The sequence below is a fragment of the Citrus sinensis genome, chromosome 9 (genome assembly GCF_022201045.2).
Source record: "Citrus sinensis cultivar Valencia sweet orange chromosome 9, DVS_A1.0, whole genome shotgun sequence".
Taxonomy (NCBI): Eukaryota; Viridiplantae; Streptophyta; class Magnoliopsida; order Sapindales; family Rutaceae; genus Citrus; species Citrus sinensis.
In genome coordinates, this window is record NC_068564.1 from 31217492 (window position 1) to 31244195 (window position 26704).

The 26704-nt window shown below is 35.3% G+C and overlaps 6 protein-coding genes across 8 annotated transcripts; 4 read left to right on the plus strand and 2 right to left on the minus strand.

The window, feature by feature from the left end:
* Positions 1–2880: 2880 nt before the first annotated feature.
* On the plus strand, positions 2881–8981 carry LOC102629166 (glucan endo-1,3-beta-glucosidase 6). 2 transcript variants are annotated; one of them, XM_006474294.4, is made up of 2 exons: positions 2881–4068; positions 7726–8981. In XM_006474294.4, the coding sequence occupies exons 1-2, from the start codon at positions 3731–3733 to the stop codon at positions 8828–8830; spliced, it is 1443 nt and encodes a 480-aa protein (XP_006474357.1). In that variant the 5' UTR covers positions 2881–3730; the 3' UTR covers positions 8831–8981. The 2 variants fall into 2 exon arrangements, with proteins under 2 accessions (XP_006474357.1, XP_006474358.1); XM_006474295.4 differs by lacking the exon at positions 2881–4068 and adding an exon at positions 6865–7404.
* A 274-nt stretch (positions 8982–9255) lies between these two features.
* LOC102616191 (3-ketoacyl-CoA synthase 15-like) lies at positions 9256–11519 on the minus strand. Its single transcript, XM_006474592.4, has 3 exons — positions 10742–11519; positions 10053–10637; positions 9256–9881 (listed from the first exon to the last, which is right to left on the minus strand). The coding sequence occupies exons 1-3, from the start codon at positions 11132–11134 to the stop codon at positions 9333–9335; spliced, it is 1527 nt and encodes a 508-aa protein (XP_006474655.2). The 5' UTR covers positions 11135–11519; the 3' UTR covers positions 9256–9332.
* Positions 11520–13545: 2026 nt separating this feature from the next.
* Positions 13546–14441, plus strand: LOC102628901 (heavy metal-associated isoprenylated plant protein 28-like). The gene is made up of 3 exons (XM_006474293.4): positions 13546–13698; positions 13812–13887; positions 13975–14441. Exons 1-3 carry the CDS (start codon positions 13693–13695, stop codon positions 14247–14249), a joined length of 357 nt encoding a protein of 118 aa, XP_006474356.1. The 5' UTR covers positions 13546–13692; the 3' UTR covers positions 14250–14441.
* Positions 14442–14560: 119 nt separating this feature from the next.
* LOC107176424 (pentatricopeptide repeat-containing protein At4g31070, mitochondrial) lies at positions 14561–16623 on the plus strand. Its single transcript, XM_015528935.3, has one exon. The coding sequence runs from the start codon at positions 14652–14654 to the stop codon at positions 16473–16475; it is 1824 nt and encodes a 607-aa protein (XP_015384421.1). The 5' UTR covers positions 14561–14651; the 3' UTR covers positions 16476–16623.
* Positions 16624–17352: 729 nt separating this feature from the next.
* LOC102628418 (uncharacterized) lies at positions 17353–18867 on the minus strand. The gene is made up of 4 exons (XM_006474291.4): positions 18699–18867; positions 18445–18616; positions 18137–18296; positions 17353–17680 (listed from the first exon to the last, which is right to left on the minus strand). Exons 2-3 carry the CDS (start codon positions 18604–18606, stop codon positions 18138–18140), a joined length of 321 nt encoding a protein of 106 aa, XP_006474354.1. The 5' UTR covers positions 18607–18616; positions 18699–18867; the 3' UTR covers positions 17353–17680; position 18137.
* A 1918-nt stretch (positions 18868–20785) lies between these two features.
* LOC102628125 (YTH domain-containing protein ECT2) lies at positions 20786–26352 on the plus strand. 2 transcript variants are annotated; one of them, XM_006474290.4, is made up of 8 exons: positions 20786–21050; positions 21792–21829; positions 21940–22111; positions 22451–22521; positions 22607–23008; positions 23408–23914; positions 24746–24958; positions 25389–26352. In XM_006474290.4, the coding sequence occupies exons 1-8, from the start codon at positions 21008–21010 to the stop codon at positions 25791–25793; spliced, it is 1851 nt and encodes a 616-aa protein (XP_006474353.1). In that variant the 5' UTR covers positions 20786–21007; the 3' UTR covers positions 25794–26352. The 2 variants fall into 2 exon arrangements, with proteins under 2 accessions (XP_006474353.1, XP_024953214.1); XM_025097446.2 differs by lacking the exons at positions 20786–21050; positions 21792–21829; positions 22451–22521 and having other exon boundaries at positions 21952–22111.
* Positions 26353–26704: the final 352 nt, after the last annotated feature.

Genomic DNA, 26704 nt, shown 5'->3' on the forward strand with positions numbered 1-26704 from the left:
TAGCTTATTTAAGCTAAAAAAACTCTACTAAAAAAATAATCAAACACCATAAAAATTTTTAAAAAGTGCTTATATGATTAAATAAGTACTTATGGCTCTTAAATAAGCCATACCAAACAGGCTCTAAATCCAGATTATAACTTCTTTATAAATACACGAGGATAAGGATAAGTAGGTACTTTACGTATCCTTCCTTTATCAAGTCTTCATCGGCAACTTATACACACAAAAAGGGAATCCACTAGTGATTACAAATTATAAAATAAAAACTGATTTTGTGCTTTCCATCTCAGTTCACCGTATCAATGTTGAGTTGGGAATAATAGGAGACAAGATAAGATTCTATAAAGTCCTCTATAAAGCTGTTGATTATTGTTAATTCACCAAAATAACTTACCAACTCGGCTCTTTTCCGGGTTCCTCTCTGAGTGGAGGTTCAGGGCATGGATTCAATCCTGTTAAGACTTCTACTTTCTGTTCGTTCAGTTGCATGAAAGAACTTCTATTCCATCAGCCTAATAGATGATATGCTTTCTGTTTCTAAGGCCATTGATTCGGATAGCCCATGTATATTGCTAAGCCCGCTAGCTTTATTGTTCTCGATGATCACTTATTTGACAATCTAAAGCCACCCTAAAAATGCTCTTAATTTCATAAGAAATAAAAAACTATTTTATCCAATTTTCCCTTAATAAAAAAACTGATAAGCAAAAGGAAGTATTGTGAGTTGAAAAAACTATATATGACATCTAATTAAATTTAAAAAAAAAAACAACTATTTTTCGTTTGTAAGTGAAAGGAAAAAGTAATGATCGCGGACATATTCGTTCAAGAAAATAGACAAATTATGCTTTTCAATTAAAAAATTTTAAAAAAATCAGGTGCTAACTGATCATGCTCCATGATGCGATACGATGCGTCACGTGCATATCCGACAACGTATTTGGTCGGTGGAATCCACGTGTCCCTGAAAAAGCCAGATAATGTGTGCACGTCGAAAGTGATTGGAATTTATCCTGTGGGGTGTTAGCTACTTAACTTGACCAACGGCCGTCGAAAGTAACGGTACGTGAAATCAGCTGTCGCAATTTTTTCCCGACACGATTAACGACGTCATGTCTCCGTCAAAAATGGACTGCCCAATCCAGCGGTGCCTGCTGCTCTCTGTCATCATCGGTGCAGTGCAAATGATGGCACTCTTCTTTTAGATTCAGACAGCAGCACATTTATTTATTGAGTCGGGCTGCTGTCGTGCGTTACTACCGTTTTAAATGAAATTTCCTAAATTGCAAAAAAAAAACGTTTCGAGCGAAATTCGCGAGTGTATCGTTTTATGTGAGTAATTTACAGCTAAATCCTTCATGTTAATCTAAAACTCAAACAAACTATAACCAAGTTCCTATTATGTTATATCGGGACTGCCACTCGCCTCTTTCTAAGCAAAACACGTGTCCCCTTACATAAATTGGGGTGCAAATTTAACCTATTTCTTTTTTAAATTTAAGGATTACATCACTTTAAAGACTAAATTTACCACGTTATCCTTTTTTTTTTTTAAACTTACCCAACCACCAGTTCAATTTCACCATAATTTTTTTTAATTTTAACATATTTCTGCCCTAATTTTTTATTTCAAATTATCTATTATTTGAATAATACTTTTTCTCTTGTGAGATTTTTGTGCACTTTTTTTTTTGCATTTGACAAGCAAACACAATATCTGACAAAAACTTAAATTAATAAATAGTAAAAACTGAATACATCAAATTCCTTATCCCAACATATAATTAGCAAACCTTTTTTTTAAAGGAGAAATCTAATTTTTTTTCACACTCCTTTTTAACATCAACATTTGTGTATAAATATTTTAATGGAGAAAATCTGAATTTTTAACATCAATGTTTATTAATTAAATTTAGCCAAAGAGAATCTTAAAAAAAAAAGAGGAATTGTGTTGGAAGTGAACTAAAAGTTGGGTGAGTTTCCAAAAAAAAATTGAAAATTAGGGTAATGTGGTAAATTTATCTTTAAAGTGATATAATTTTTAAATTTAAAAAAAAGATAGGCTCAATATGCCTCACAATCTAAGCAAGAAGACGTGTCTTGCTTAGAAAGAGGCAAGTACGAGAGTCGTTAGCACTCCTCTATGTTACATTTCTATCGAGGGGCAATCCTAATTAATTTAAGTTTTTGTAGCCACTTGGGCTTGTAGGTTATAGCCTAGTAGTGAACCATTGCTCTTAAAGTCAAAGTATGACTACGAGGGTAATGATTCGAGTTCCTATAGACCCAATCTCTCTCAATTAAATATAATTGTGTGGAGATTACTTGTAACGTCTTTCTCCCTTACTAAATGCGAGTGGAGTAGAGATATCCTCTTCCGTGAAGAGTATTTGACTGGACATGTATTTCATATAATAAAAATATAATAATATAAATCTTATGTATATATCTGATTGTAAATGGGTATTTGGCTGAGCATGTATTTCATATAATAAAAATGTAATAATGTAAGTTTCAAGTATATATTTGATTATAAATATCAGTGTAATGATCTGCTGTCATAACAATTGTAAATATCTGTGTAATACTGTAACTTGATGCTTAATCAGTTAAAAAAAACTAATTTAAGTTTTTGTTGGTACTAAATATGAGTTTTAAATAATTTTAATAAAAATAATAAGTATATTATAAATTTTTATTGCAAAAGTGTGGTATAAACCTAATTTACCAAATTATAAGATTTACTGATTATATTTAATTATAACTCTCCGAACACAATACCAAACTATTTAGGTTTCTTAAAGTTGATGTTCTCGTGTTTTTAATATTATTTCTCCTTTTTTTTTCCAAATAGAACTATCGTACCCTGAAATGTTTTCTCCTTACTATTAGACTTAAAAACTGCTTTCAACTAATACTAAGCAGCTGCATTATGCCATCTTTAAGAGATTCTTCCGAAACATGTACAAACAGCCCACTTGGTTGCTTTATTCATTTTTAGTTTCCAGAAATAACCAATGACACCGTACCCAAAGACCACCTTTTTCACTCAGCTTTACCTGGCCTGTGTCTCTCTCTCATCTCTCTGTGTCCGAGTGTTAGCTTTGCTTTACCCTTCATTGAAAAAGATGGATTGATTCTTGAACTCATCTCTTTCACCTCAACAGGATCCTTAAGTTGCACTGTTGCACATCATTATCCCTCTTCTCTTTCTATTTTACTTTCCAAGTGCCCATTACTTCCTAGTCTCTACCTTATTTACTAACACTTCAATCTAGTAACTCATTAACTCTGCACAACCACTTCACTAACTCCAAGAATTTTCATTTCTTCTTTTGATACACCAATTAATTTCAAAAGAATCTTTTCTAGTATTTTTCTTGCTGTTTTTAGCTGTATTTTCCGATTCTTCAGCTTCTGCATTTTTATTTCTGTTTCTTGTTTTACATTATCACTCAGTTTGCATAATCATTCCTACCCATGCAATAAATTTTTCCTAGCACCTTTCAAAACACGGCCAGGATTCCATTTTCATTCCTCTAACACCACAAGATTCCATTTGTTCCACCAATATTCCTCCAGATCAGCTCTTCACTCTCATAGCTAGATTTGGACATCAACTCTTGTTGCTTAATTCTGGGATTCTTTTTTTTAATCTTTTGGGGTTGGGTTTTTTTGGTGCACGGAAGCTGGCTAGCTACTAGCCATCAAATTCAAAGAAGAAATAATGGCTAGTTTTTCAGTTTATGCGAGCATTAAGTTCCTTTCTTTGTGTGCAATGATTTGTGGGGTGAGTGGCCTTGGTGCCAACTGGGGCACACAAGCAAGCCATCCTCTGCCTCCAGAAACTGTAGTGAATCTACTGAGGGATAATGGGTTCCAAAAAGCAAAGCTTTTTGATGCAGATTATGGGACACTAAGAGCTTTGGGTAAGTCTGGGATAGAGGTCATGGTTGGCATTCCAAATGACATGCTTGCTTCTCTGGCCAGCAGCATGAAGACTGCTGAAAAATGGGTTTCCCAAAATGTCTCCCAACACATCAGAAAAAATAATGTCAACATCAGGTTTGTTTATTTGTTTCTTTATTTACTTTTCTTTTCATTTTCTTTCACTATATTACTTAAATTTCATTTTCAAGTCATTGAAAAGTGAAAATGATAAGCTTTATTGTTATGGTTTTGTTGATAAGTTGCAAGTATTTGTTGACTCTATTGATTTTTTTTCCCTTTATTATAAGAAATTTGTTGATTCTAATTATTTACTAAGCATAAATATGCATATAGGACCTTTCTAATTTTTTTGCTGTAGCATTTGCTGACTTACATTTTAGCCTCGTAAGCATGCAATGTTTTATTGTGATATTGATTCTTGTAAATTTGATTTGGTTGTTGTTCAACTACGTATGAATGGAAGTGAGGGTTTAATGTTTGCTACCTTCATAGAAGTATTATTAGCCTGTTTCAGGGATAGGACACTACCTTTGTTCTTGTTGCCTGTATTCTCTTAATTAATTATTCTGACTTTTCCCTGGTTGTACTTGAATGGTATCCTTTTGTTCAAATGTTAATTTGTCTTTGAGGGGATACCTACTTCCCTATAACTCTCAGACTTTTATATTGAATTCCCCCCTCAGCATAAATTTCATTTATATTTACTCTTGGGGAAGGAGTGGCCTGGGTGTCAGGTAAGGGAAAAAGAAAAAGTTGTTAAGTTGGTGTTTATCTAACTACTCCATCAATGTACAAGTTTGAGACAATGGTAGTAAAATCATGCTAAGTAACTTTATGAGCATAGTCAAATGATGTTGGTCTGTCTACTGAGTTCTTTTATTTGATTAAAAAATGAAAGCATGCATCAGTTATAGTTTTGTAATTGCTCCATTTTCTTCTTTTGATTTTTCCTAGTTTGATTACTTTATGCTACATTTGCCTATAGTTCATATGGGAATCGGAAGAAATGGATGTGAAAATGATTTGTGCTCTGTATAACATTGTTATTTGGTGAATTCTGCCTTGTATCTTATTTTTTTGTTTGGTATTAGGAGAGCTTGCAGGTTTTGGTCATGATCAATAGAAATCAATCATTTGGCAGAGAATTATAAGAGAACGTGTGAGAGAAATTCTTCTCAATCTTTTTAATTCTCTTTCTGGTGTTACAAAAAAATAATGGATTATCAGGGGCATTTGTATGCCCTCTTTAAGTTAGCCGATGGCAAAGAAAGTAAGCTCTACCATTGGATACAAGTTTGATCTTTTGCTGGCTATAAGCACACTATTCTCATGGTTGAAGTTGATTTAGCTGTTACTTTTTACTTGGCCTTTCTAGCTGCCTCATCTTGTTTCCTTGAAGTTGACTAGAAGAGGGTATCAGGTGTATCTTAGATAAAATGAAGAGGCTAGTATTTGAGATCTAAATTGTGGAGTGTGTGAGGTTATATTTTCCCTATACTTGGATCTATACCGGTCTCCTTTATTTTATATCACTTGATGTTGTATTTAATGCATCTACCAAAAGAAATCTTGTTTCTTCTAGTTCTGCCTTTTACTCTCACTATGATATTGGTTTACATAGAGGGGTCTCACAAACCAGTTTAACAATGAGTCAGTATCTTGGTGAAGGTAAAAGATGGTATAATCTCTTTTTTTAAGGTCAGGGCATTTTTAGGGTAAAATATCATTGAAGGAGATGGTATGAGTTTGGGTATTGGGGAAAATAATAAATAAGGATGAGTTTAGGTATTGGAGAAAATAATAACCTTATACATTCAGTACTATATGAATGTACATATAGAGAAGGCAGGTATTGCTTTCAGGTCTGAGGAAATATAAAACCTCACTCCTTCTCAATTCTCATCTTGAGTATTGTATTTTTATCTTGTACCTATCCCACCTATTAATATCCGCTAAAACAAGTACTATTGGGTATTAATACCTATGAAGGAATTTGCCGTAATGTTAATCTTATTTATGTCGGATCAAAGACAAGTTTACTTTGTCCTTAACAGTCAGCCTATGGGCTTATGTATGTGTATATTATGTGGAATAAGATTAAAGCCATTTGGTTAATTTTCGTTGGTAGAAATTTCAAACATTTAGATGAAATCTTTATCTCCATTTCTATACCTCTACATTCAACATTATTTAAATTTACGGTCTTGAGAGAAATTCTCTCATGACTGGTCTTATCACTTTAGCATGCTGAGGTGGTTGGACTAGCGAAAGAGAGTTCAACAAGTGTGGAGAACAATTTCGCACTTGTTGTTAATTGTAGGAAACTTTGGTCGGTATTATCATTGCTTTTCAGCGATGGGTGGGTATTATCATTTTAAAATTAAAAAGTTTTCTCTCTCCTCACATTGCAAACTTTGGTTGAATGGTCCCACCACATCAGCATAGGAGTGTCTTACCTAAATTTTTCTGTATTAATCAGGTGGTGAGTCTTAGATAATCAAAATTTGAAATTTAAATTAATGATAAGTGTGAGTTCACTCTTCCACACTGTTCAAGCTCAGGTTGGCTTATCCCACCACTTAAGTATGCTGAGATGGTAGGATCGAGCCATGTAAGACTCTCTTCATGGTCTTTTATAAATGTGTATAAAGTTTGATGTCGTAAAATTGCTTATTGTGGATTTTATCATCCTTTAGGAAAATGCTCATATGCTTCGGTGTTTGCACGAAAAATTCATGCAGATGGAGCTAAAAGCCAAAAGAAAACAAACTTTAGTTCACTAAAAGACAAAAGCAGTGCATTGTAATGTGTGTTTTTCTTGTTTTTTAGCTCCATTCGCATTTTAATTACATGCGAACGTCCGCATGTTAGCACCAAGAGGATCCTCTTTAAAGCTAAAACAAGTTACCTTTACGTTCAAGTTTTTGCATTCACTTTTATATATCCTTTATTCATATAGCACTACATTTGACATCATTTATGATTAATAATGAGAACACTATCATCACATCTCAATTATAAAACTCGCCGTTTATGCATAGGATTAAAATTTTTCTAGTTTTGGTTCATATACTATGGTTCATAATTTGCTGCAATGCTTCTTCTTTTGTTCTTTATGACTGTCTGAGAGTGTTTGTAAATCTGCTCCATTCAACAATTCATCGATGAGTTTCTAGGGTTTCTCTAGCTTTTGAATAACATTTCCTTTAGGATTTTGCGCATTTAAGGCAGATGTTTGTTGCAAAGTGATATTAAGACATTATTTATTACAGTGCAAAAGGTTAGTGCAATTAGCCTTGACACCGCTAATCTGTATAACTCCTATTAAAAAATGAGAGAGAATGTGAAGCTGAATATATGATGTATGTGAGTTTCTCAACTTGTACCATGCAATTTGCAGATGCTTTTGAGCCTGTCTTTGTCAGAACAATATTCAACCTCTCCTGACTGGTAATTAGCCTGAACATGAGTGTTAACATTTTCACGTAAATGTCTTCCAATCAGCTTTTGTGCATCAGCATTGTTCTTTAGGAGTTCTTGCATTAAAAATGTGTATGGACCATGTTTTATAGACAAAAGGTTTTTTGTTGGATTTGTGTGACATTTGTCATGTGCTTATCTAAAACTTTCCTTCTGTTTAACCTTTGATCATTTGCTTATCTAATCCTCGTATTCAGTCGCCTGCCATACGCCTTGGTGTCAATATTGGTGCATAATTTGACATGTATAAGCTTTACAAATTCTTCAGTATCTCACCTTAAATATGTGCAGGTATGTTGCAGTTGGGAACGAACCTTTCTTGGAAACTTATAATGGAAGCTTCCTCAGAACAACCTTCCCTGCTCTTCGGAATGTCCAGGCTGCCCTGATAAAGGCTGGGCTTAGCAACCAAGTGAAGGTCACTGTGCCCCTCAATGCTGATGTCTATGAGAGTGCATCTGGAGTTCCATCTGGTGGTGATTTCCGAGCTGATATTCATGATCTCATGCTTGCTATTGTCAAGTTTTTGAGCGACAATGGTGGTCCATTTACTGTCAACATCTACCCCTTCATAAGCCTTTACAGTGATTCCAACTTCCCGGTTGAGTATGCTTTCTTTGATGGTAACTCGTCGCCTATAAATGATGGTGGGGCAACATACTACAATATGTTTGATGCAAATCATGACACTCTTGTGCGTGCCCTTCAAAAAAATGGGTACGGAAACTTGCCTATTATAATTGGAGAGATTGGGTGGCCGACTGATGGAGACAGAAATGCCAACAATGAGTATGCTCGGCGTTTCAACCAAGGTTTCATGTCCCATATTTCAGGTGGGAAAGGAACCCCAATGAGACCTGGGCCAATTGACGCCTATTTGTTCAGTTTGATTGATGAGGATGCTAAAAGTGTTGATCCTGGAAATTTTGAACGACATTGGGGAATATTTACTTATGATGGAAGACCTAAATACCAAATCAATCTTGGCACCACAAACTCGGGGTCTTTGGTTCCAGCAAGAAGTGTTCATTACTTGCAGAAGAAGTGGTGTGTGATGAAGCCTTCAGCCAGACTTGACGATCCTCAAGTGGCACCAAGTGTGAGCTATGCCTGTGGACTTGCTGACTGCACTAGCCTTGGTTATGGGACATCATGTGGCAATCTGGATGCTAGGGGAAACATTTCATATGCATTTAACAGCTACTATCAGAAAAATAATCAGCTTGACACCGCCTGTAAATTTCCAAATCTTTCAATGATCACTAAAGCGGATCCATCAGTTGGAAGTTGCATATTTCAGATTACAATGGAGCCATACTATGGAGGTGCTGAGAGGAGAATTGGGTCACTAAGGTTGGTTGTGGGCCTTTTTCTCTTTGTGCTAATAATTCTGTGAATTCTGAGGCTTCTTAATCACGAAGAATCATTTTTCCATGATTACATTCATTTGCTTTGTAGGATAATGGTAATGCAGAAGTAGTTGAAATGATTGATAAATGGCTCAAACGAAATCTAATTTTGCAATTGGCAAGGCTTTATTTAAGTAATCATGATTGTTCTACTTTGATTTTTTTTTTTTTTGATGTGTACCATGAACTTTGTGAATCAAGGCCTAACCAGGTAGGATAGAGATTGTGTGGGCTGAAATGATATTGGATATTTCTGATGTTCTCATATTCGATTGACTTATGATATTCTTTCCTTAAATATATAGTCTTTCTTTGTTGTTCGTATTCGTATTCTCCCCCCCCCTCAAAAGCTACTTAGGTGTAGTTTTTCAGAATTGCACATATTTTTCTTAAAAGAATCCAGATGCTGAAGTCAGGTTAAAGATGTCATTATTATTAAGCACATACTTTCAGTCACAACTGCTGGTTCTACATTTTTGCTCTTCCCCTTCATTCAGAGCTTTCAAGCCACGGGCTCCGCTCTGGCTTTTCTACATTTCTCAAAGCCTTCCAAACGACAATGTTACACTTAACTCCTGAACCAAATGCTGTTTGCCAAATTCTGTCACCTCTCTTTACCCTTGCATTTGCTTCCAAGTAAGCCAGTTCATACCACACACTGCTGCTCGATGTGTTTCCAAACCGTTCCAATGTCTTTCTTGATGCTTCCATGAGCTCTTCTGTTAGCTCCAAGTTCTGATGAATTTCATCAAGCACTTTTTTGCTGGTTGCCAATATGCATATGTGCTCAAAAGCCTGCTTGTAGTCTGGTATGTAAGGCTTTGTTTTCTTCTTTAAGAGCAAGTTGGTGAAGAAATGAACTTGTTCTGAGACAGGCAGAACAAGAGGACCAAGAGTTGTGATGTTGGCCTTGAGTGCATGGCCTCCAACCTCTATCATCTCCTTGCTCACTGAAAGCCCTTGCCTCCCCTCTGCATCTTCTTTCAGATGCATGCATTTGAAGCTTCTATTGTCCATTCCTTTGTGAGTTCGAACCAGCTGTGTAAGAGCATTAAAGGTCTTCAATCCAATAGTATTTTTATGTTTTTTTTTCCTTTTTTCTTTTCCTATATGCTAGTAGATTCGTTACTATAGATGAATATATAATTTGTTGAATAGATTTACTGGTGATGTGATATGTCTGTCACTGGAAACACAAAAGTAAAATACCTGCTTGAATTCATACTTGGACCGCCATTTATCGAGGCGGCAACTTGAGAGCAACACTGCGGCAGCCCCCATTCGGAAGAAGCAATTAGGCAGAAGCATGTCAACCTCATTGCCACCATACCATGTATTGCTCACAACTTCTGTGCTAACTACTAATGCATAAGATCCAGGATAAGCATTCAACAGATCTTTTGCCAAATCAATAGCTATAATTCCAGCTGAACAACCCATGCCACCAAGATTGAAGCTATTAATATTATGTCGAAGTTTGTAATGGTTTATTACCATCGCTGACAGTGAGGGTGTTGTGTTTAACACACCACAGTTTACGACCAGGACTCTGATGTCCTTCGGCCGGATTTTTGTGGCCGCTAGAAGGTCATCAATAGCTCCAAAAAGCACCATCGCCGCCTCTTCTCTGCCATCTTTCAAATTTGGTCTGTAACCAGGGCAAAAAACTGCTCTGGGCAGGTAAGTTTCGTCTCCTAGACCGGAGTTCTTGATGATCCTTTGCTTGAATTCCAAGGAAGCATCATTGAAGTTGCCTGATTCTCTTGCTTGCTCTATGAATTCCTTCTTTGAAATCTATCATGAATATATGTTGCATGAAAAGTTAAACAAACTGTTATGTTCTACTAAGTAACGTTTAGGTTCGAATCTCGCACACATTAGAATTGAACAAATGTTACCTTAAGCTCGTTTGGAGGACGATAACAAGCAAAATCGACTAGATAAATCCAACAGGGTGTTGTCTCGAGGTAAATATATGCAAGTATTCCGAGTAATCCGAACAGGAAAACGGCGTCAGTGGTATCAAATGTGGGAAGCAAATCACTGAATGTGAGCTTCCCAATCTGAGCACCGAAGATGACGATGAGAATCGGTGCAGGTATGAGATAAACACCATGGCTAAGAAGATAGCCATATCCAAGCCTCACATAGTTCAAGTTGACGGAGTTAAGGAAATCCGGGAGACGACGCTGGACCCTGACGGAGAAACTCAAGGAACCGGCGTATGGGCCAGAGTTCTCGACACCCCGGTTCACGATCTCCGGGGAAAGCAGCTTATGCTCTCTTGCCATGGAAATTTACTTATCAAGGAAAAAGAAATGAGGAGGGCGAATGCATGATTTACGTACAAAAGCATGCAAGAGGTGGGAATTTATAGTGGGAGAGAAAAATAATAAAGTAATGGTAAGAAGTTACGTCAAAGTAAACCACCTGCGACATCAAGGGCAGCGTTGTTTTTGTGCATGAAAGCGTATGATCGGCGGGTTTGTAGAACAATGGAACTTGTGTGTTTTTCAAAATTCTTGGTTAGACATTGAGGCTTCCAACTACTAAACATGGAAGAGAAGGGGCCAGTCAGCGGGCCGAAGCTGGAAACTTTGGTCGCAGCAGTCAGTCGCGTGAAAAATATAAAAAAAGAAAAAAGAAAAATTAATATAAATTTATTTCAGCTTATACGAATTTATTTTAAATAACAATTTATTAACGTCATTAAAAAACAAGACACTTTAAAAGAAGAAAATATGTTAATATGTTCATAATCATCTTTCAATAAACTGACTCATAATCTATGAAAGTATCTTGTCAAATAATGAAATAACAATTAGATGCAAACCCAAAAAAAGTTTTTCTTTAAAAATAATAATTCAGTCCAATGTCCTTTTAAGGAATAAAAATTATTTATTATTGACTTTTGAAAGTATAAAATAAAATATTACCTGGCTGTCCCTTGGGTGTAGCTCAGCTGTAAAAATGTGAATGCCCATTGTGCCCACTATTACTCAAGTTCAAGTTATGATAAGATAAATGTTGGGTGTTTAATGGAGAAGGTTTCTCATCCCCATCCAAATTACACCATAATAAAAAAATTAAAAAATATATATTAGTTGAAAAATTAAAGAAAGAAAGTAGATCATAAGTTAACATTTTCAAATATTGGAACGACAATAAATTTAGAGATGGGTTGAAAAAATATATTCTTGAATTAAATATTAAACTCAAGAAGGCAATTGTGATTCGTTATACTTATATCCATGAGGAAAGATAAATTATAACAAAATTATAACTAAGCTTGTACGATTTTTAGAGATACTAAGCTAGGATACAAAAAAAAAACTACAGATATTGGGAATATACTAATTAATTTAGGGATGTTTTTCAACTTCTATTATAATTTTTTTTTTGGTTGTAAACCATCCGGTGTCCCGCGACCGCATTGAGCCTCGACTAATCCGGATTCGGGGTGTAGTCACAATTAAAGCTCTTTACCCCTCCTAAATAGTGTGTTTAATGGGGATCGAACCCGAGAGCTCTTCCCACAAACTCAGCCTGCGCTGCCAACTGAGCCACAACCATTTGGTTAACTTCTATTATAATTTAGTACATAACATTCGCATGTTAATTTTATTTTCCAAATTCTTATAGATGACGATGCCCTTGCCCTTTTCCATTACAGTTCACCTCTAAGCTAATAAAAGTTTGGTCAACACCTCCTCCCTTTAACTCTAAAATAAAGAGTTCAAGTCTCTCCTATAGTTGTGAGAGTTTATTATTATACCATTTCGGCTCTGTTTGATCGAATCAACAATGAAATCTAACATAAAATTAATGATTTGGTTTACAACGGTTTGATGAAAAATCCATTATTAAGGCTCAATTTGATGTTGTTGTCTAAAAATTCTAATTTGTAACTCAAAAATTAAAGCAATTTTACTCATAGTAATTTAATGAAAAATCTATATTATCCTTGCAATTTTACTCCAAGCAAAATCCTCCTCTTGTTTGACAAAACTAATTGAAAACCTCCTAATGTTTTAAAACTTATCTAAACCTACCTGAGTGCCAACAATTTTCCTTTTTTTCTTAATTTTTTAATTAATTAAAATTAAAAATAATTCAATTAATTAAATAATTATAGGTATTCATATTTCTAATATCAAATAACCACAAAAGGTAAAATTGTAAAATTGCCAAAAAAAAAAAAATAATTGATTCTCAAAGAGATTTGGATATGTTTTAAAATACAAGCTACTTTGAATTGTATGTTCGAATATGCTGATCCATTCCACCTATAAAAATAAAATGAAAAGAGAGAACGTGTGTTGTTGAGCCAAATTATGCGTGATGGAGAATATTGTAGCAAGTGGCAACCTCTTTTTGCATGATTACATGCTGCCGTGCCTTCACCCATACGCATTCCCTCGATGGAGGAGTCTCCTGATTAAATGTGTAAAGCTGTACACGTGTTAATTATTGTATTTTTACAAATTATTCAAAAAATAAAACATTAAAAAATTAGTAATTAGTGATCACATTCATCATAATATATACACCCACGTGGATTTTTTATATTTTAATTTATTTTATCATGTTACCTAAACTAAGTACTAATTATTCCAGTAATTAATGTGAGCACTTTAATGGCCGTGCGCATGTTACTGTGCAATGATAAGCTATGATGATGATGAGCAATCATTTCATTCACTCAATTGCTCTTTAACCTGCGCCTAAGCATTAGCCAATAACTCATCATTAATTTGATCGCCAGTTCTGAACCCATTGTTAGAACATATATTAACAAGCAAGCAGAATTTGTGTTTCTTCTTCATTCTTTCAATAAACCAACCATGCCATGGAGGTCGTACGGTCACCACACTGGTTTCCTTTCATTAGTTTACTCTAATCTGCTGTATATGCATCCACGGTAACGACAACTGCTTTGAAATTAATCTTGGGGTTCTTATGTTACAGGTTGTCCAGTTGAAGGTACGGTTGCATTGCAAGGCCTGTGAGAAAGCCGTGCGCCAAGCCTTGTGCCGAATTACAGGTAATGGCTTGAATTACCTAAAAGATCATATAATTAAGCTAAGGGTCTCGTGTGTTTAATGCTCGCTGTACATTTGTTCGTATACAGGTGTGAAATGTGTGGAGATAGACACGGTATCGAACAAGATAACAGTATTGGGATACATGGATCGCCGAGTTGTGATTAAAGCTGTACAAAGAACTGGAAGGAGAGCTGAGTTGTTATCGTCTTCATCCTCTTCATCGTCGTATTACGGCCTAGAAGAGCAGAGTCCTCGGCTGCCTCGAGGTTTCCGGTGCATTATTCCCAGATGTGGGTTTAGAAGTTATTTGAGGAGGAATAATAACAGTAACGTTTCAGGTGCCTTGCCTCCTAAGAAATGAAATAACAAAGACATAATAACAGATGAAATGGCAACATGTCTCATGTTTTTGTGTTCTTTCTTTTTTTTTTTTCCCCTTTTTTAATAAGATAAAGAAATTATTGTGGTAAGTTTTATTGTGATATAAAGCCAGAAACTACTACTTACACATGATATTTGCACATGATACATAAAATTGAAATTAATAAATTGAATGAATTTGTTTTATTGTGAAACGTTTCTTCTCTTGAGTGTTCATTTATGATCCTCAGTGTCATGTTACTTGCAATGCAAATAACATTAGGGTAAACGCAGAACATTCTAAATTTACCCTTACTTTTTTATCGGATGTCAAAAAAAAAATTTACCCTTACATTCATATATAAATGTTAAAAGGCATGAAATCAAGATTGCCAAGAATCACATGACCCATTTAATCAGAAGGTTGGCAACGACTGCAAGCTCCACAAAGCCCATATCAGCCATCCAAAATGAAGTCAAAGAAATGGTATCTAAACATTTTTATGAGCAGACACTTCACCTGTACAAACAAGAGCTGCACCCTTCGGGTCTTTATTCAAACACAGCCATTCTTCCTTCCGTGATCAAAGCATGCGCGTATGCTCAGACCCACCAACACTTTGGCCTCCAACTTCACTGCACAGCTCTCAAATCAGGCTCCGATGCGGACCCAGTCATCTCCAATTCTCTCATTTCAATGTACGCGAAATTTTCGAAACCTGAATCTGCATACCAATTGTTCGATGAAATGCCTTACAGAGACACCATCTCTTGGAATTCCATCATAAATTGTTTTACTCAAAATGGATTTTACGTAAGATCATTGGAAATGTTTAGAGAAATGTATTTATGCGGTTTTGTGCTAAAAGCTGAGCTGCTTGCTGGAATCATATCGCTTTGTTCACAAATAGGAGAGTTGGAATTAGGAAGGCAAATTCATGCCCTTGTTATTGTTGATGGAAGTTTTGAGTTGTCAGTTTTTGTTTCAACCGCATTGTTAGACTTGTACTCGAAGTGCCATCATTGGCTGATAGCTTTACGTGTTTTTGAACAAATGGTGATAAGAAATGAGGTCTCGTGGACTGCCATGATTTCTGGTTGCATTGATAGTCAAAACTATGATACGGGTATTGATTTGTTTAGAGCAATGCAGAGAGAAGGGGTTAAACCTACCCGAGTGACGTTAACAATTGTTTTACTGGCTTGTGCTGAGCTGCGTGATTTACGGAATGGGAAAGCGATTCATGGATATGCTTATTGTTGTGGCTTTGATTTCGATCATCATCTGTCAGCTGCTCTCATGCATATGTATTGTGAATGCACAGAAGCATTACATCCAGCCAGGATCATTTTCGAAAGAACTAAAGTTAAGGATGTGGTGATTTGGAGTTCTATTATCAGAGGTTATTCACAGAGTGGGGATTTGAGTGAAGCTATGAAGCTATTTAGCCGAATGAGACTGGAGAGAATTGAACCGAATAGTGTTACATTATTGGCAATCCTTTCTTCCTGCACCCGTCAATCATTTCTAAGCCATGGACTAGGAGTCCATTGCTATATTATGAAAGCTGGCTTAAATTTTGATGTTTCTATAGGAAATGCACTAATGAATATGTACTCAAAATGTGGCTCCATTACGTCTTCGCATCAAATTTTCAATGAAATGGCTGCCAGAGATTTTGTGTCATGGACCACATTAATAAGTGGTTATGGCTTTCATGGTTATGGTGAAGAAGCTTTACAACTATTTCTTGAGATGCAAGAAAGCGGGGTGGAGCCAGATGCAATTACAGTTCTTGCCATTTTATCAGCTTGCAATCATGCAGGCCTGGTGAAGGAGGCAGAAACTCTATTCAATAATGTGATGAAAGAGAAGAAAATAGCATTAGCTATAGAACATTATGCTTGCTATGTTGATCTTCTCGGAAAGTCAGGTAAGATTGAGGATGCCTGTAAGGTTGTGAGCACAATGCCAATGAAACCTAGTACCAGAATTTTAAGCTCTTTAGTATCAGCATGTAGGATTCATGGAAGACTGGAAGTTGCAGAAATGCTTGCACATCAACTTATAGAGGCTGAACCTGAAAACGCTGCCAACTACACATTGTTAAGTATGGTATGCAGTGAGTCTGGTAACTGGCTTGGTGCCGAAGAGGTGTGGAGAGTCATGAGAGCAAAAGGATTAAGTAAATCGTATGGGTTCAGCAGAATTGAGAATGAGTATTGATGATTGCATATTGCATAATGGGCCTGACATCACGATGCCTCACCGTTATGTCCTCTCAGTATTTATGCAAGTAGATTAGGTCATTGTACTGATTTTTATGTCAAGCTTTTCCTATCAGCTGAGTTCCATTAATCCTTTTTGTTTGAAATTTCTTCGCTTAACAAAAAGCATTATACATGTTGCCTGTGTTTACATTTCCTTAACTAAAAATTATCCATAATTGATTCCATACTAACCGTGTAAAAAATCAAACGATAATGATAATCAATTCTGCATCTACAATTTTCACCATTAGAAAAAGTCAAATCCCACCACCGTATCTTTACCTAAACAAAATAAAATATTATATAATCCTCCCCCCAAAAGTGTTGCAAAGGATATTCTATTCATAGAGTTCTTGCTCTACAACAGGGAACAGCAAATATCCCTCAATGCATATGTAATTAACTCTTTTAAGTTCTTGCTAGCCTATTTATAACTGAATGTTGCAAATCATTTTGCAGATTCAGATGTCCAGCAAACATCACGTTCTACAAATCGTTTGATTCTACCATATATGAATCTTTAAGCATTGATATTAAATATAATTAAAGACAAATCCATGACTAAGCCAATACCTTAGTAATTATTGAACCTCATTGCCTAAAGTAAATAACTTGCATTCAGGGACTTGTACCTCCAGCATGAGAAAAACTGTCAAAACCAGAAAACTTTAAAGTTGAAACAATACTGGCTGCTTTAGTTTCACAGAGTGTCAGCCATATGATTTAGCAAACACCGGAAGATGGATCTTCTGTCACATTCGAAGCGAGTAAAGTGCTCACCACAAAAGGGCTTCTCCACATTTAAAGATCAGTGATTTGAAGGAATGAAGGTGTGAGGAAGAAAATAAACAAACTTTATTTGAACTCAGAAGTCTTTTAACATTCTGATAGAGCAAACAGTTTCCACAAGCTCTCAATGATAATTTTAAAAGAAATTTTAAAACAAAATTACAAGATATAAATACCTCCATTTCATTAAGCATCCAACAGTCAAAGGTACATATGTCTAAAAGCTGACAAAAATTCAACACAACTAGAAGCATATCTCATTCCAAAATGGCAACATTAAACCCGCATGTCTTATTGCTACAAGCAATTCTTGGATACTGCTACCTAGGTCCAGGTCTTTTCACTGTCTGTATGTCCCCAATAAAGCTTAATCTGTCATCAGAGTGAGAAGAAAACATCAGAGCTGCATTGAAACTGGATAAGCTCTGAATGGGTACATGATCTTGCCATTCTAAATATTACCGGTCTACAAACCAAGCCAGAACAATTACAGCAGTAAAAGTTTAAAAAGACACAGCTTTGCAATTACAACCCAAAAGAAAATAATTTCACCAAACATGAAACACAAAATTTCTTAGATCACTTCAAAACATGTTTCAATTTTTAACATTAATTTATACATTCAATTTCAAGGCTCATTTATAGACCAAAATAGATAAACCCAATAGAAAATGCAAATCTTATTCAAATAGTTATTGAAATCAATTTTCACTCAATTAAAGTATCTGGAGATTAATATCTATCAAGGCCTTAAACAAAATATAATTCTTGATCATGAATCAGCAAATTTACTTTAAAAAAAAAATTCACATCATACTCTAGTCAAACCTTAAGATGATGAAACAGGTGCTTCAGTCTCAGGATTTGAAACAGCAGCAGCAGCAGCATTATCTGCCGAGGGTGGTACATAGATACGTGCTTTCTTTAGAATTTCGGCAACAAGCCAATGCTTATGCTTGCTTAACGGTCTAGAAGGATCCAACCTAACCTGAAGCCACAGGCTCGAAACATAAACCCCATAACAATGGTAACCATCAATGAAGCAGTTGAAACGATTGCATATCAAATGGGATTCGGAAAATGACTGATACAAGTGAAAACACCCATCATTACTTAAGAGGCATAACAGTACTGACTCGGTCACCGATGTTGCATTCGTTGTTCTCGTCGTGGGCCATGAATTTGGAGGTTCGTTTGACGTAGCGATTGTAAACCTTGTGGTGGAAGAGTCTGTCGACGGCCACTACTACTGATTTTTGCATCTTGTTTGACACTACCAATCCAACCACCGACTTCATTTGCGACGGCCTGACGACGGTGCTAGGGTTTAGACCATGAGGAAACAAAAATCAAAATTAAAACTAGATAAGAAAGTAAACCAAAATGGTACCCGATTTGTATGCTTAACGACGACACTGACGGTGGCCACAGAAGCTGACGGAGGTCGACGGCGCACGACAATAACCCGTGGTGAGGCGGCGGCAGGGTTCGGGGGCCGTTAGTGTCTGAGTTGAGTGAAAGTGGATTCGTTAATTTTTGCTTTAAACCCCATGTCGAGTGTGCTCAGGACTATGATATTCACAGTGAAGCGCCAATAATCATGTGGTACATGTGTCTATAATTTGAAAAATTAATTATGTCATTATGTGCACCAACTAATCAGAACGAAATTGACGGTTCATTGGCCCACTCATGCGCCCAACAACATTCGGTGCATGCGTTCGAGTCTCAGCCTTTATATAATGGAGGTTTATTTATCTTCTCACATTAAAATAAAATTAATTTCTCTCTAATATTAATAATGAGGATCGATCAATCTGATATTTAGATTGTGCTGTAACATATTAATAAAACTCTAATTATAATATATCAATATAAAAAACCAACCTGAATCGATCAATTCAATTTTTTCATTTCCCCCAACCTTTTAATATTCCTAAGAAAATTATATGAATTTTAAGAAAATGATTCTATTAAAAAATTGTTCTTATAATAATTCATATTTAATTACAATTTCTAATTACATTACACTAACTTTTCATCTTTTTTATAGAAATCCTAGATTTTTTTTTTTCAAATCCTGCAAGTGCAACGACATCTTTTAGTCTTATTACTATTCTGCCCCTGCGAAATGCGAATACTCAAGTCATTCCGTTCTGGGTTATTTTGTCATTCAAGATTATATAACATTTTGTAAACTATTGTAACCAAGTTTAGGAACTAGACTTTTAAATAGTAACTGAGTGTTGATGAGAAAGAAAAAAAATAAATAGGGAGATATGAGGAATGGGGTTTAATGTGAAATGTAAAGTTTGTGGAAATCTGAATGATGGGTGAGTAGATTCAGTTAGTTAAGCAATTATCACATTGAGTTAAAACTAACTTATAAGGTATACACTAACAATAAAGTTGCTTCAATTATATTTTGTATTTAATCTCTGAACCTGCTTAGCTGCATGTTCATCTTATAGCCTTGAGATATGTTAAACTCAAATCCAACAACACTCTTACTACCATAAAACCCATTTATAATTGTACTCTATTTAAAAATAATTTTCATAAAATCATAAAAGGTTTTGGTCCCAACTTGGGTTAGTTACAATTAGAATAAACTCTATATTATAATAAGTTATAATTTTTCTAAATCTCGTCTTAAGAAATTTGTCTTAACATAGTAATAATTATCGATATACGGTAAAAAAATTTATCTTGTGTTACATTAAAAGTTTAAAATAAAATAAAATATTTTTTTTTAAATTGTTCAAGATAACGATTTTTTTTTCTTTTTTAAGGTGAGGAGGCGTCGGCCCTTACCTTTTCCAAAATTCAAACCTAGTAAGCTAACAAAATAAAGCTGCTTAAACTACTTGGCCATACCCTTGAGAACAATTTAGGTCCATGATTTATTTTGTAGAGTTTCACCATAACTTTGCATAATCCCAATATTACATAGATATATATGTCTATCATTTTTATCATTATTCTTCCATTGGATTTGACATTCTCCACTAATTAATTGTCAATATAGAACATACTTTACTTCTATATCACTTACACTAAGGATAACTAACTCAAAATAATAAATTTTACAGCTATAAATATAACTTCCTTAGTAATAAAAATTAGTATAGTTCCAATATTATACTTACCCAAGGGCTTAATATTATTTTGCAAAACCAACTATAGTTAATCGAATTTCAGATATATTTTTAAATATAAATTTAAAGTATTCACCTTGAACTTTAAATATAATCTATTGTTTAAAAAAATGTGATATGCAATTTTTATAACACAAAATCTTTGGCCTAAATATAAAACATGGATGTGAGGGGAAAAAAAAAAAAAAAAATCGGCGGTCGGCCTAAATAAGACAGAACTCAAAATTCTCTCAAATTTAAAACAGAACCGCCACTAGTTAACTAATCACTTTGCACTATAAATAAATTAATAAATAAAAACATTAATATTTTTAACCAACTCTTACTATATAATAAACTCGCATATCTTTTCTCAAAATAAATGAGAAAAAAAAAATCCAAAACCCAAAAAACCCTTTCTTTCTTTTTTATTTTTTTCCTCCCTCTCTTTTCAAGATTTCTTTTTTCCCTCTCAAAATTTTTTTCTCTCGATTTAGAGTTAGGATTTTATTTTTATTTTTTTGCCGGAGATTCAAGTCTCGTGCTTTTAGATCTCTGATTCATGGCCACGCCACTCCCCGATCACGATCGAATTGTTCCTACAGGTATGTACATAAGATTTTATATGGCTTTATAAATTTGCTAATTTGATTCATTTGTTCTTTTATGTTTGTTTAGGTTTGATATTAAACCTATTTTTTTCTTTTTTCTTTTTGTTTTAATTTGAGTAATTATGTTTGATTCAATTTTTTTTTTAATGTTTAATATTAGCCATTGGTTCTAGGGTTTTGGAATTTGTTATATATACTTACTTCTGTCCTCGTGCAATCATTTAATATAGAAAAAGACGAAGTGAAATTCGAAAGAACGGACTTAATGCGGTTTTAAAATATCCCATTTTGGGTGGGATGATAGTATGCTCTGCTTATTTTTGTGTGTGTGTGTATTTTGGTTTTAACTTCGTTCCTTTTTATGGGTATTTCGGACTGCTTGTCTTCTGGCTGCATGTGAAAAACAATTTGGTATGTACATATATGTATGTGCTCAAACACTGCGATAATTTTAGCCTCAAAAGATGTTTCTGATATTGTAGAATCAAGGATTTGGAATGTGAATAAGCTAGACTAGTTCCCAAGTGAAACCACTATGAACTGCATCTAGGGTGCACGGCAGCACGAAGAGCAAACATGTGTGTTTATTATCTTTTTCACCTTTTACCTTCCATGATTTGTGTGTCAAATATGCATGTGTGACTGGATCTATTTATTGTTTTCTGGGATCAGTGCTTTGTGATTTCTGTGTTTGTTTAGTTGTACTGAGCCACTGAATTTTAATGCTGAGCGCAGGAGAGAGACCTGTTAAGCCAGATAATTCAACAGAGCAGGTATGCTGTTTTGGGAATTCCTTTGTATGTTTTGGCTACATTAATTTCTATATTTTGGTAAGATTAGGTGAATTGTTGCAATAGCTCTTCATTTTGAAATCTATTATCAGCTACTTTCGCCCAAAGATGAAAGGATTGTTTCAGCAAATCCTTCTCCGGATGCAGCCATCATTGGACCAGCAAAAGATGTCACAGAACAGCCAGAATCTGCTGACAGTAGAGATTATAGCTCTGTCCACCAACTAAATACCTACAACTCCCATGATCCGAATATGTCATATGGTGGGTACTTTCTCAATCTTTGCTGCTATAACTTGTTCATAACTTCAAAGCCTTAAATATCACTGATGGCAGCGTCAATCCTTCATGTGAAATATATACAATTCAAATCTTTTTGTTTGAGCCATTTGGGAAATGTAGACAAGCTTATTTGTTTCAAGTAGAAGATTTCAAGCCATGATGAGAATGACCATATTGATTAATGTATTCATAATTAATTATTGTTTAATTTTTAAATTGGAAAAGAACGAACTTGATAATGCTTGCAATTTCTTCTGCTACCTCTTATGCTTTCATAGGATATCAGGGTGGTAATACGTTTTACATTCTCTGTGGCTTCAGGTTATGGAAACAACACTACTTGGGATGGTTATTCTCAATATATTAATGCTGATGGCTTGCATGTATCACCGGTAGTGATGATTCCATCATTGCTGAAACTTTTAAAGCCTTTTTTTTTAATAATTATTTATGCTTTCTTATTTTGGTTGGATTTAGGTTATATACAATGATAACACATCCCTTATGTTCCATTCTGGCTATGGCTTCAATCCCGAAATGGCGTATGGACAATATTCCCCAATTGCTACACCACTGCCTTCTATAATGGTGGAAGGCCAACTTTACTCACCACAGCAAATCCCCTTTTCTCCATCTTACTACCCACAACATGGTCCTCCAAACGTGCCATCAGCACTTCCAGTTTCACCATCTGAGATGATGACAGCAGAAAGTAGTGGTGACAACTTGCTTTTTGGGCCAAGTTCAGGTTATTTTGTACATTTTGGATCATATGGAGTTAATGTATCTGGGAATCCTGCATCTAGTCCTTTAACTTCTCCGGCAGCTTATCCTCAACCGATGGGGATACTTGGGTCCTATGAGCAGAATATTGGGCAGGTTTGTTCTCAATTAATTTACCATGTCCTTAGGTTTGGGACTTTGTTAGCTGTAAATCTTATTTCGAAGGACAATTTTCTGACTCATGGTTATGCCTACTAAGCTTCACTTTGTGGGCCTGGCTGTACTTTGGCCTTTAGCTGATGTTTCTTTGTATGTCACTGATTTGAGTTTGTTTGGAAAATAAATATAATTGGCCCTAGATACGGTTGAAAGTTTTTTTGTTGGTGCTTTGTACCTCACCACTTCTAGTTATAGTATTTGGCTGGGAGACTATAAAATGATGAAAGATTCATATACTCTTACTTTGGCATTAAATTAATTGTATTCTTCTGATATTTTATATCTTGTGAGCTTATTGAATTTTGCCTTTTAGAATTTGCCATTGCCTAATTGCAGATTTCTCAACAACAAAGGTCATTCAATACATTTGGATTGGCATCAAGTTCTTCCACGGGAAATTACCCTCATGGTGCTGTTTATCAAAGCTCTTATTTTGGGAGTAATGACCGGGTCAGACTAGCTGCTGACAAGGGCAGAAGACGAGAGAGAGACCAGGATTCGATTTGCATTTCCAATGAATCACCTGCTATTGACCGAAATCGAGGACCAAGAGCTTCAAAGATCAAGGGCAAGAGCAGTGAACAGAACCTGTCATCTGGTAGTAGCAAAAACAATTCATCAGGCTCTGGAATTAATTTTGAATTATACAACCAGTTCGATTTTCCCACTGACTATGAGAATGCGAAGTTCTTTGTTATCAAGTCCTTTAGTGAAGACAATGTTCACAAGAGTATTAAATACGGTGTTTGGGCCAGCACACCTCATGGAAATAAAAAATTAGATGCTGCTTACCATGAAGCAAAGGAGACCGATAACAGATGTCCTATCTTCCTACTGTTTTCGGTATGTTATTCTAATGTGAAATCATTGTATAATTTGTGTTTCTATATATTGGAGCGGCTTTTGTGACTGATTCATGGCTCGGTCTATTCTAATGAGGATGACATGAGAGAAGTATTATGATTGGCCAATATAAGGGATTATTGAAGATGGTTTATTTTGATAAGTATGTTTATGGAGTATGACAAATTGAACTTACTATTGCATTAGTTGCACATGTTTTTGGTTCCTTGAAGTTGACATTTTGATTATGAGTTATTTGTAATTCAATGCATCTGTGCCATAAGTTATAGGTAAGTTTGTTCAGTCTTTTCTGCCAAGGCCAGCTCATGACCAATTTATGGATGCTCTTTATTTCATTTAATAGCTGTCCACTTGAAAGGTTTATTGTTCCTTGTTATTGACTCATATACTGTGCCAAAACATCTGAACTTGTCTTTAGCTATCTCTTCTTACATGCAGATGCTGTAGTTCTTTTGTTGTGATGGGTCTTAATGTGAATGGTTATGGCTCTGCCAAGAGTATGTTTCAACATTTGTCTGATTAATGTAATTTTGGTTTACTCTCAAACATGGTTATAGGATGCTTGCTTTGTGGAGAATTCTCCTGCTTTAGGTTTTCCCGTCAACATTTCTTAGATTTGCTTTCCTTTCTCAAAATCACTAATCAATATGCCAACATGGTATGCGGTGAATTTTATTTTCATTTGTTAGAATCATTAGCATTGATGGGAAACCTGTTACTCAGTTATTCTAAACTGATTTCTGCTCTGGTAGAATCTCATCCTTTTAGGTAACTAGTGGGGTTAAATCCTTTGTTTACAACTTTGTGCAGGTCAATGCTAGTGGACAGTTTTGCGGGGTCGCTGAAATGGTAGGACCTGTAGATTTTGAGAACAGTGCTGATTACTGGCAGCAAGATAGGTGGAGTGGGCAGTTCCCAGTGAAATGGCTTATTATCAAAGATGTTCCTAACAGTCGATTTCGCCACTTGCTTCTTGAAAATAATGATAACAAGCCTGTAACTCACAGCCGAGATTCTCAAGAGGTAGCTATCATATTTTTATTTTTCGTAGGGCTGGGGTTTTTGCATGTTCGATCCCAAGTTAATTTTATATAATGTCACTTGTTCAGAATCTAGAACCATTTTCGAACATTCTAGGTTGTCCTGGTGTTATATACAATTACTGATACCTTGTTTAGCATAATATATTAAAATGTTTTAAGGGAAGTAGTTAAAATTCTGACTACTGATTTCTTTAATCACGTTATTTATTATTTATTATTTTTTGCCTTTCCTGGTGACCCTGTTGTAAACCTCAGTCCTAATATACCACTTCTTTACAAGAGATATGTTCACCACTTGTCTTGTTTTTTCTTCCACTCTTCTGTCGTTAAATGTTAAGCTGTGACTCTTTTTCTTATAATTTTGTGGTTATTCAATCTGAGATTCTTTCTTTATGCTGATATTTAATCAGGTGAAATTAGAACAGGGTGTTGAGATGTTGAGAATTTTTAAGGAGCATGATGCACGTACATCTATTTTAGATGATTTTGACTTCTATGATGAGCGAGAGAGATCTCTGAAAGAAAGGAGGGCCAAACAACAAGTTAGCCTGACAAAAGGTGCTCCAGATTTACTTGCCAATGATTCTATGAACCAAATTTCAGATAGGTTAGCTCAAAGCCTCCGGTTGCAAGACACTGTTGAAGAAACTCCAGCAAGTATTATTGGTGCTGTCTCAAGAACTGATGTTTCAGGTTCACTTGCTAATGATTCCATAAATACAATTTCTGATAGCTACTCTGAAGCTGTCGAGTCGGGATACAAGAGTAACAAAGAGATATTCACAACTGAAACAGGTAGTGAGAATCAGAATTAAGGCAGACGGTAAGACCTAGAAAATTATGTAGACAGCTAGGTGCAATGTTGAAGGTGCTACTGGGGTCTTTGGCATGCTTGCTGTAACCCGACAAACAAACTCTTTGTTCTCTTGGTGATTCTATAATTCTTTTTCTTTTCCGTTTTTCCCCTGCTTACTAACAACATTGACGCAGTATATCTGGGAATTTGAGGAGTCAGCTAGAATCTGACTGTGCTTTTTGTTTTCTCTTTGTTCTTTCTTTGTCAATTCTTCAAGAGCAGTTCAGAGTCAATCCGGATCTGCCAAGGCAGAAAGGTAGTCTGATATCTGACTTGTTTGAATTTGATCTTTGTTGTTTTACCCCCCAAAGGCGGTGTTTGAAAATGTGAAGTATTATGTATCCATGTGGCAGTGGACTTTGTATACTATGTGCTGATGCCTTGTTGGATGTATTTTAGATTTCTCATTCACTGGTTTTGCCAGGCCTTTTCTAATCGAAGGATTTGTAAACTTACCCATTTTGGGAGGAAACGTAATAAAAAAAGAAAAAAAAGAAACTTACCCATTTCTAATTGCATTTTGTTATTGCAGTTGCCTTGTTTCTTGTTTCTATGTATGAAAGTAATCGGATGTGTATCAGCCCCCTTTGCTATTTGCCTATTTCATTGTCATATCAACCGTCCATTTCTTTTCTCTTTCCTAAAATATTTTTCTCTAATTATCTTCATGTTTTGAGAATCTGTCATATGTATAGACCGTAGAGAACATATTCAGGTCTGATCGACGAACTTATTTTCCAATGTCAAGGCATTTTTCGGCTTCAAAATACCGACCAAACATGGATTGTCTTTCACAATGCTGTTCTTCTGCATCTTCCTTGCTTTGACACGAGAATCCAGAGAAATTTGCTCGGATACTAATGAGGATGA

Bases quoted from the DNA above. Each gene is read 5' to 3' on its own strand.
- LOC102629166 (XM_006474294.4), top strand. From the start codon at position 3,731: ATGGCTAGTTTTTCAGTTTATGCGAGCATTAAGTTCCTTTCTTTGTGT. The intron at 4,069-7,725 runs GTTTGTTTATTT...AAATATGTGCAG, and splicing joins AAAAATAATGTCAACATCAG to GTATGTTGCAGTTGGGAACG.
- LOC102616191 (XM_006474592.4), bottom strand. From the start codon at position 11,134: ATGGCAAGAGAGCATAAGCTGCTTTCCCCGGAGATCGTGAACCGGGGT. The intron at 10,638-10,741 runs GTAACATTTGTT...TATTCATGATAG, and splicing joins GTCCTCCAAACGAGCTTAAG to ATTTCAAAGAAGGAATTCAT. The intron at 9,882-10,052 runs GTATTTTACTTT...GCTCTTACACAG, and splicing joins CCAAGTATGAATTCAAGCAG to CTGGTTCGAACTCACAAAGG.
- LOC102628901 (XM_006474293.4), top strand. The intron at 13,888-13,974 runs GTAATGGCTTGA...GTTCGTATACAG, and splicing joins AGCCTTGTGCCGAATTACAG to GTGTGAAATGTGTGGAGATA.
- LOC107176424 (XM_015528935.3), top strand. From the start codon at position 14,652: ATGACCCATTTAATCAGAAGGTTGGCAACGACTGCAAGCTCCACAAAG.
- LOC102628418 (XM_006474291.4), bottom strand. From the start codon at position 18,606: ATGAAGTCGGTGGTTGGATTGGTAGTGTCAAACAAGATGCAAAAATCA. The intron at 18,297-18,444 runs GTCAGTACTGTT...CTGTGGCTTCAG, and splicing joins AATGCAACATCGGTGACCGA to GTTAGGTTGGATCCTTCTAG.
- LOC102628125 (XM_006474290.4), top strand. From the start codon at position 21,008: ATGGCCACGCCACTCCCCGATCACGATCGAATTGTTCCTACAG. The intron at 21,051-21,791 runs GTATGTACATAA...TGCTGAGCGCAG, and splicing joins CGATCGAATTGTTCCTACAG to GAGAGAGACCTGTTAAGCCA. The intron at 22,522-22,606 runs GTAGTGATGATT...GGTTGGATTTAG, and splicing joins ATGGCTTGCATGTATCACCG to GTTATATACAATGATAACAC.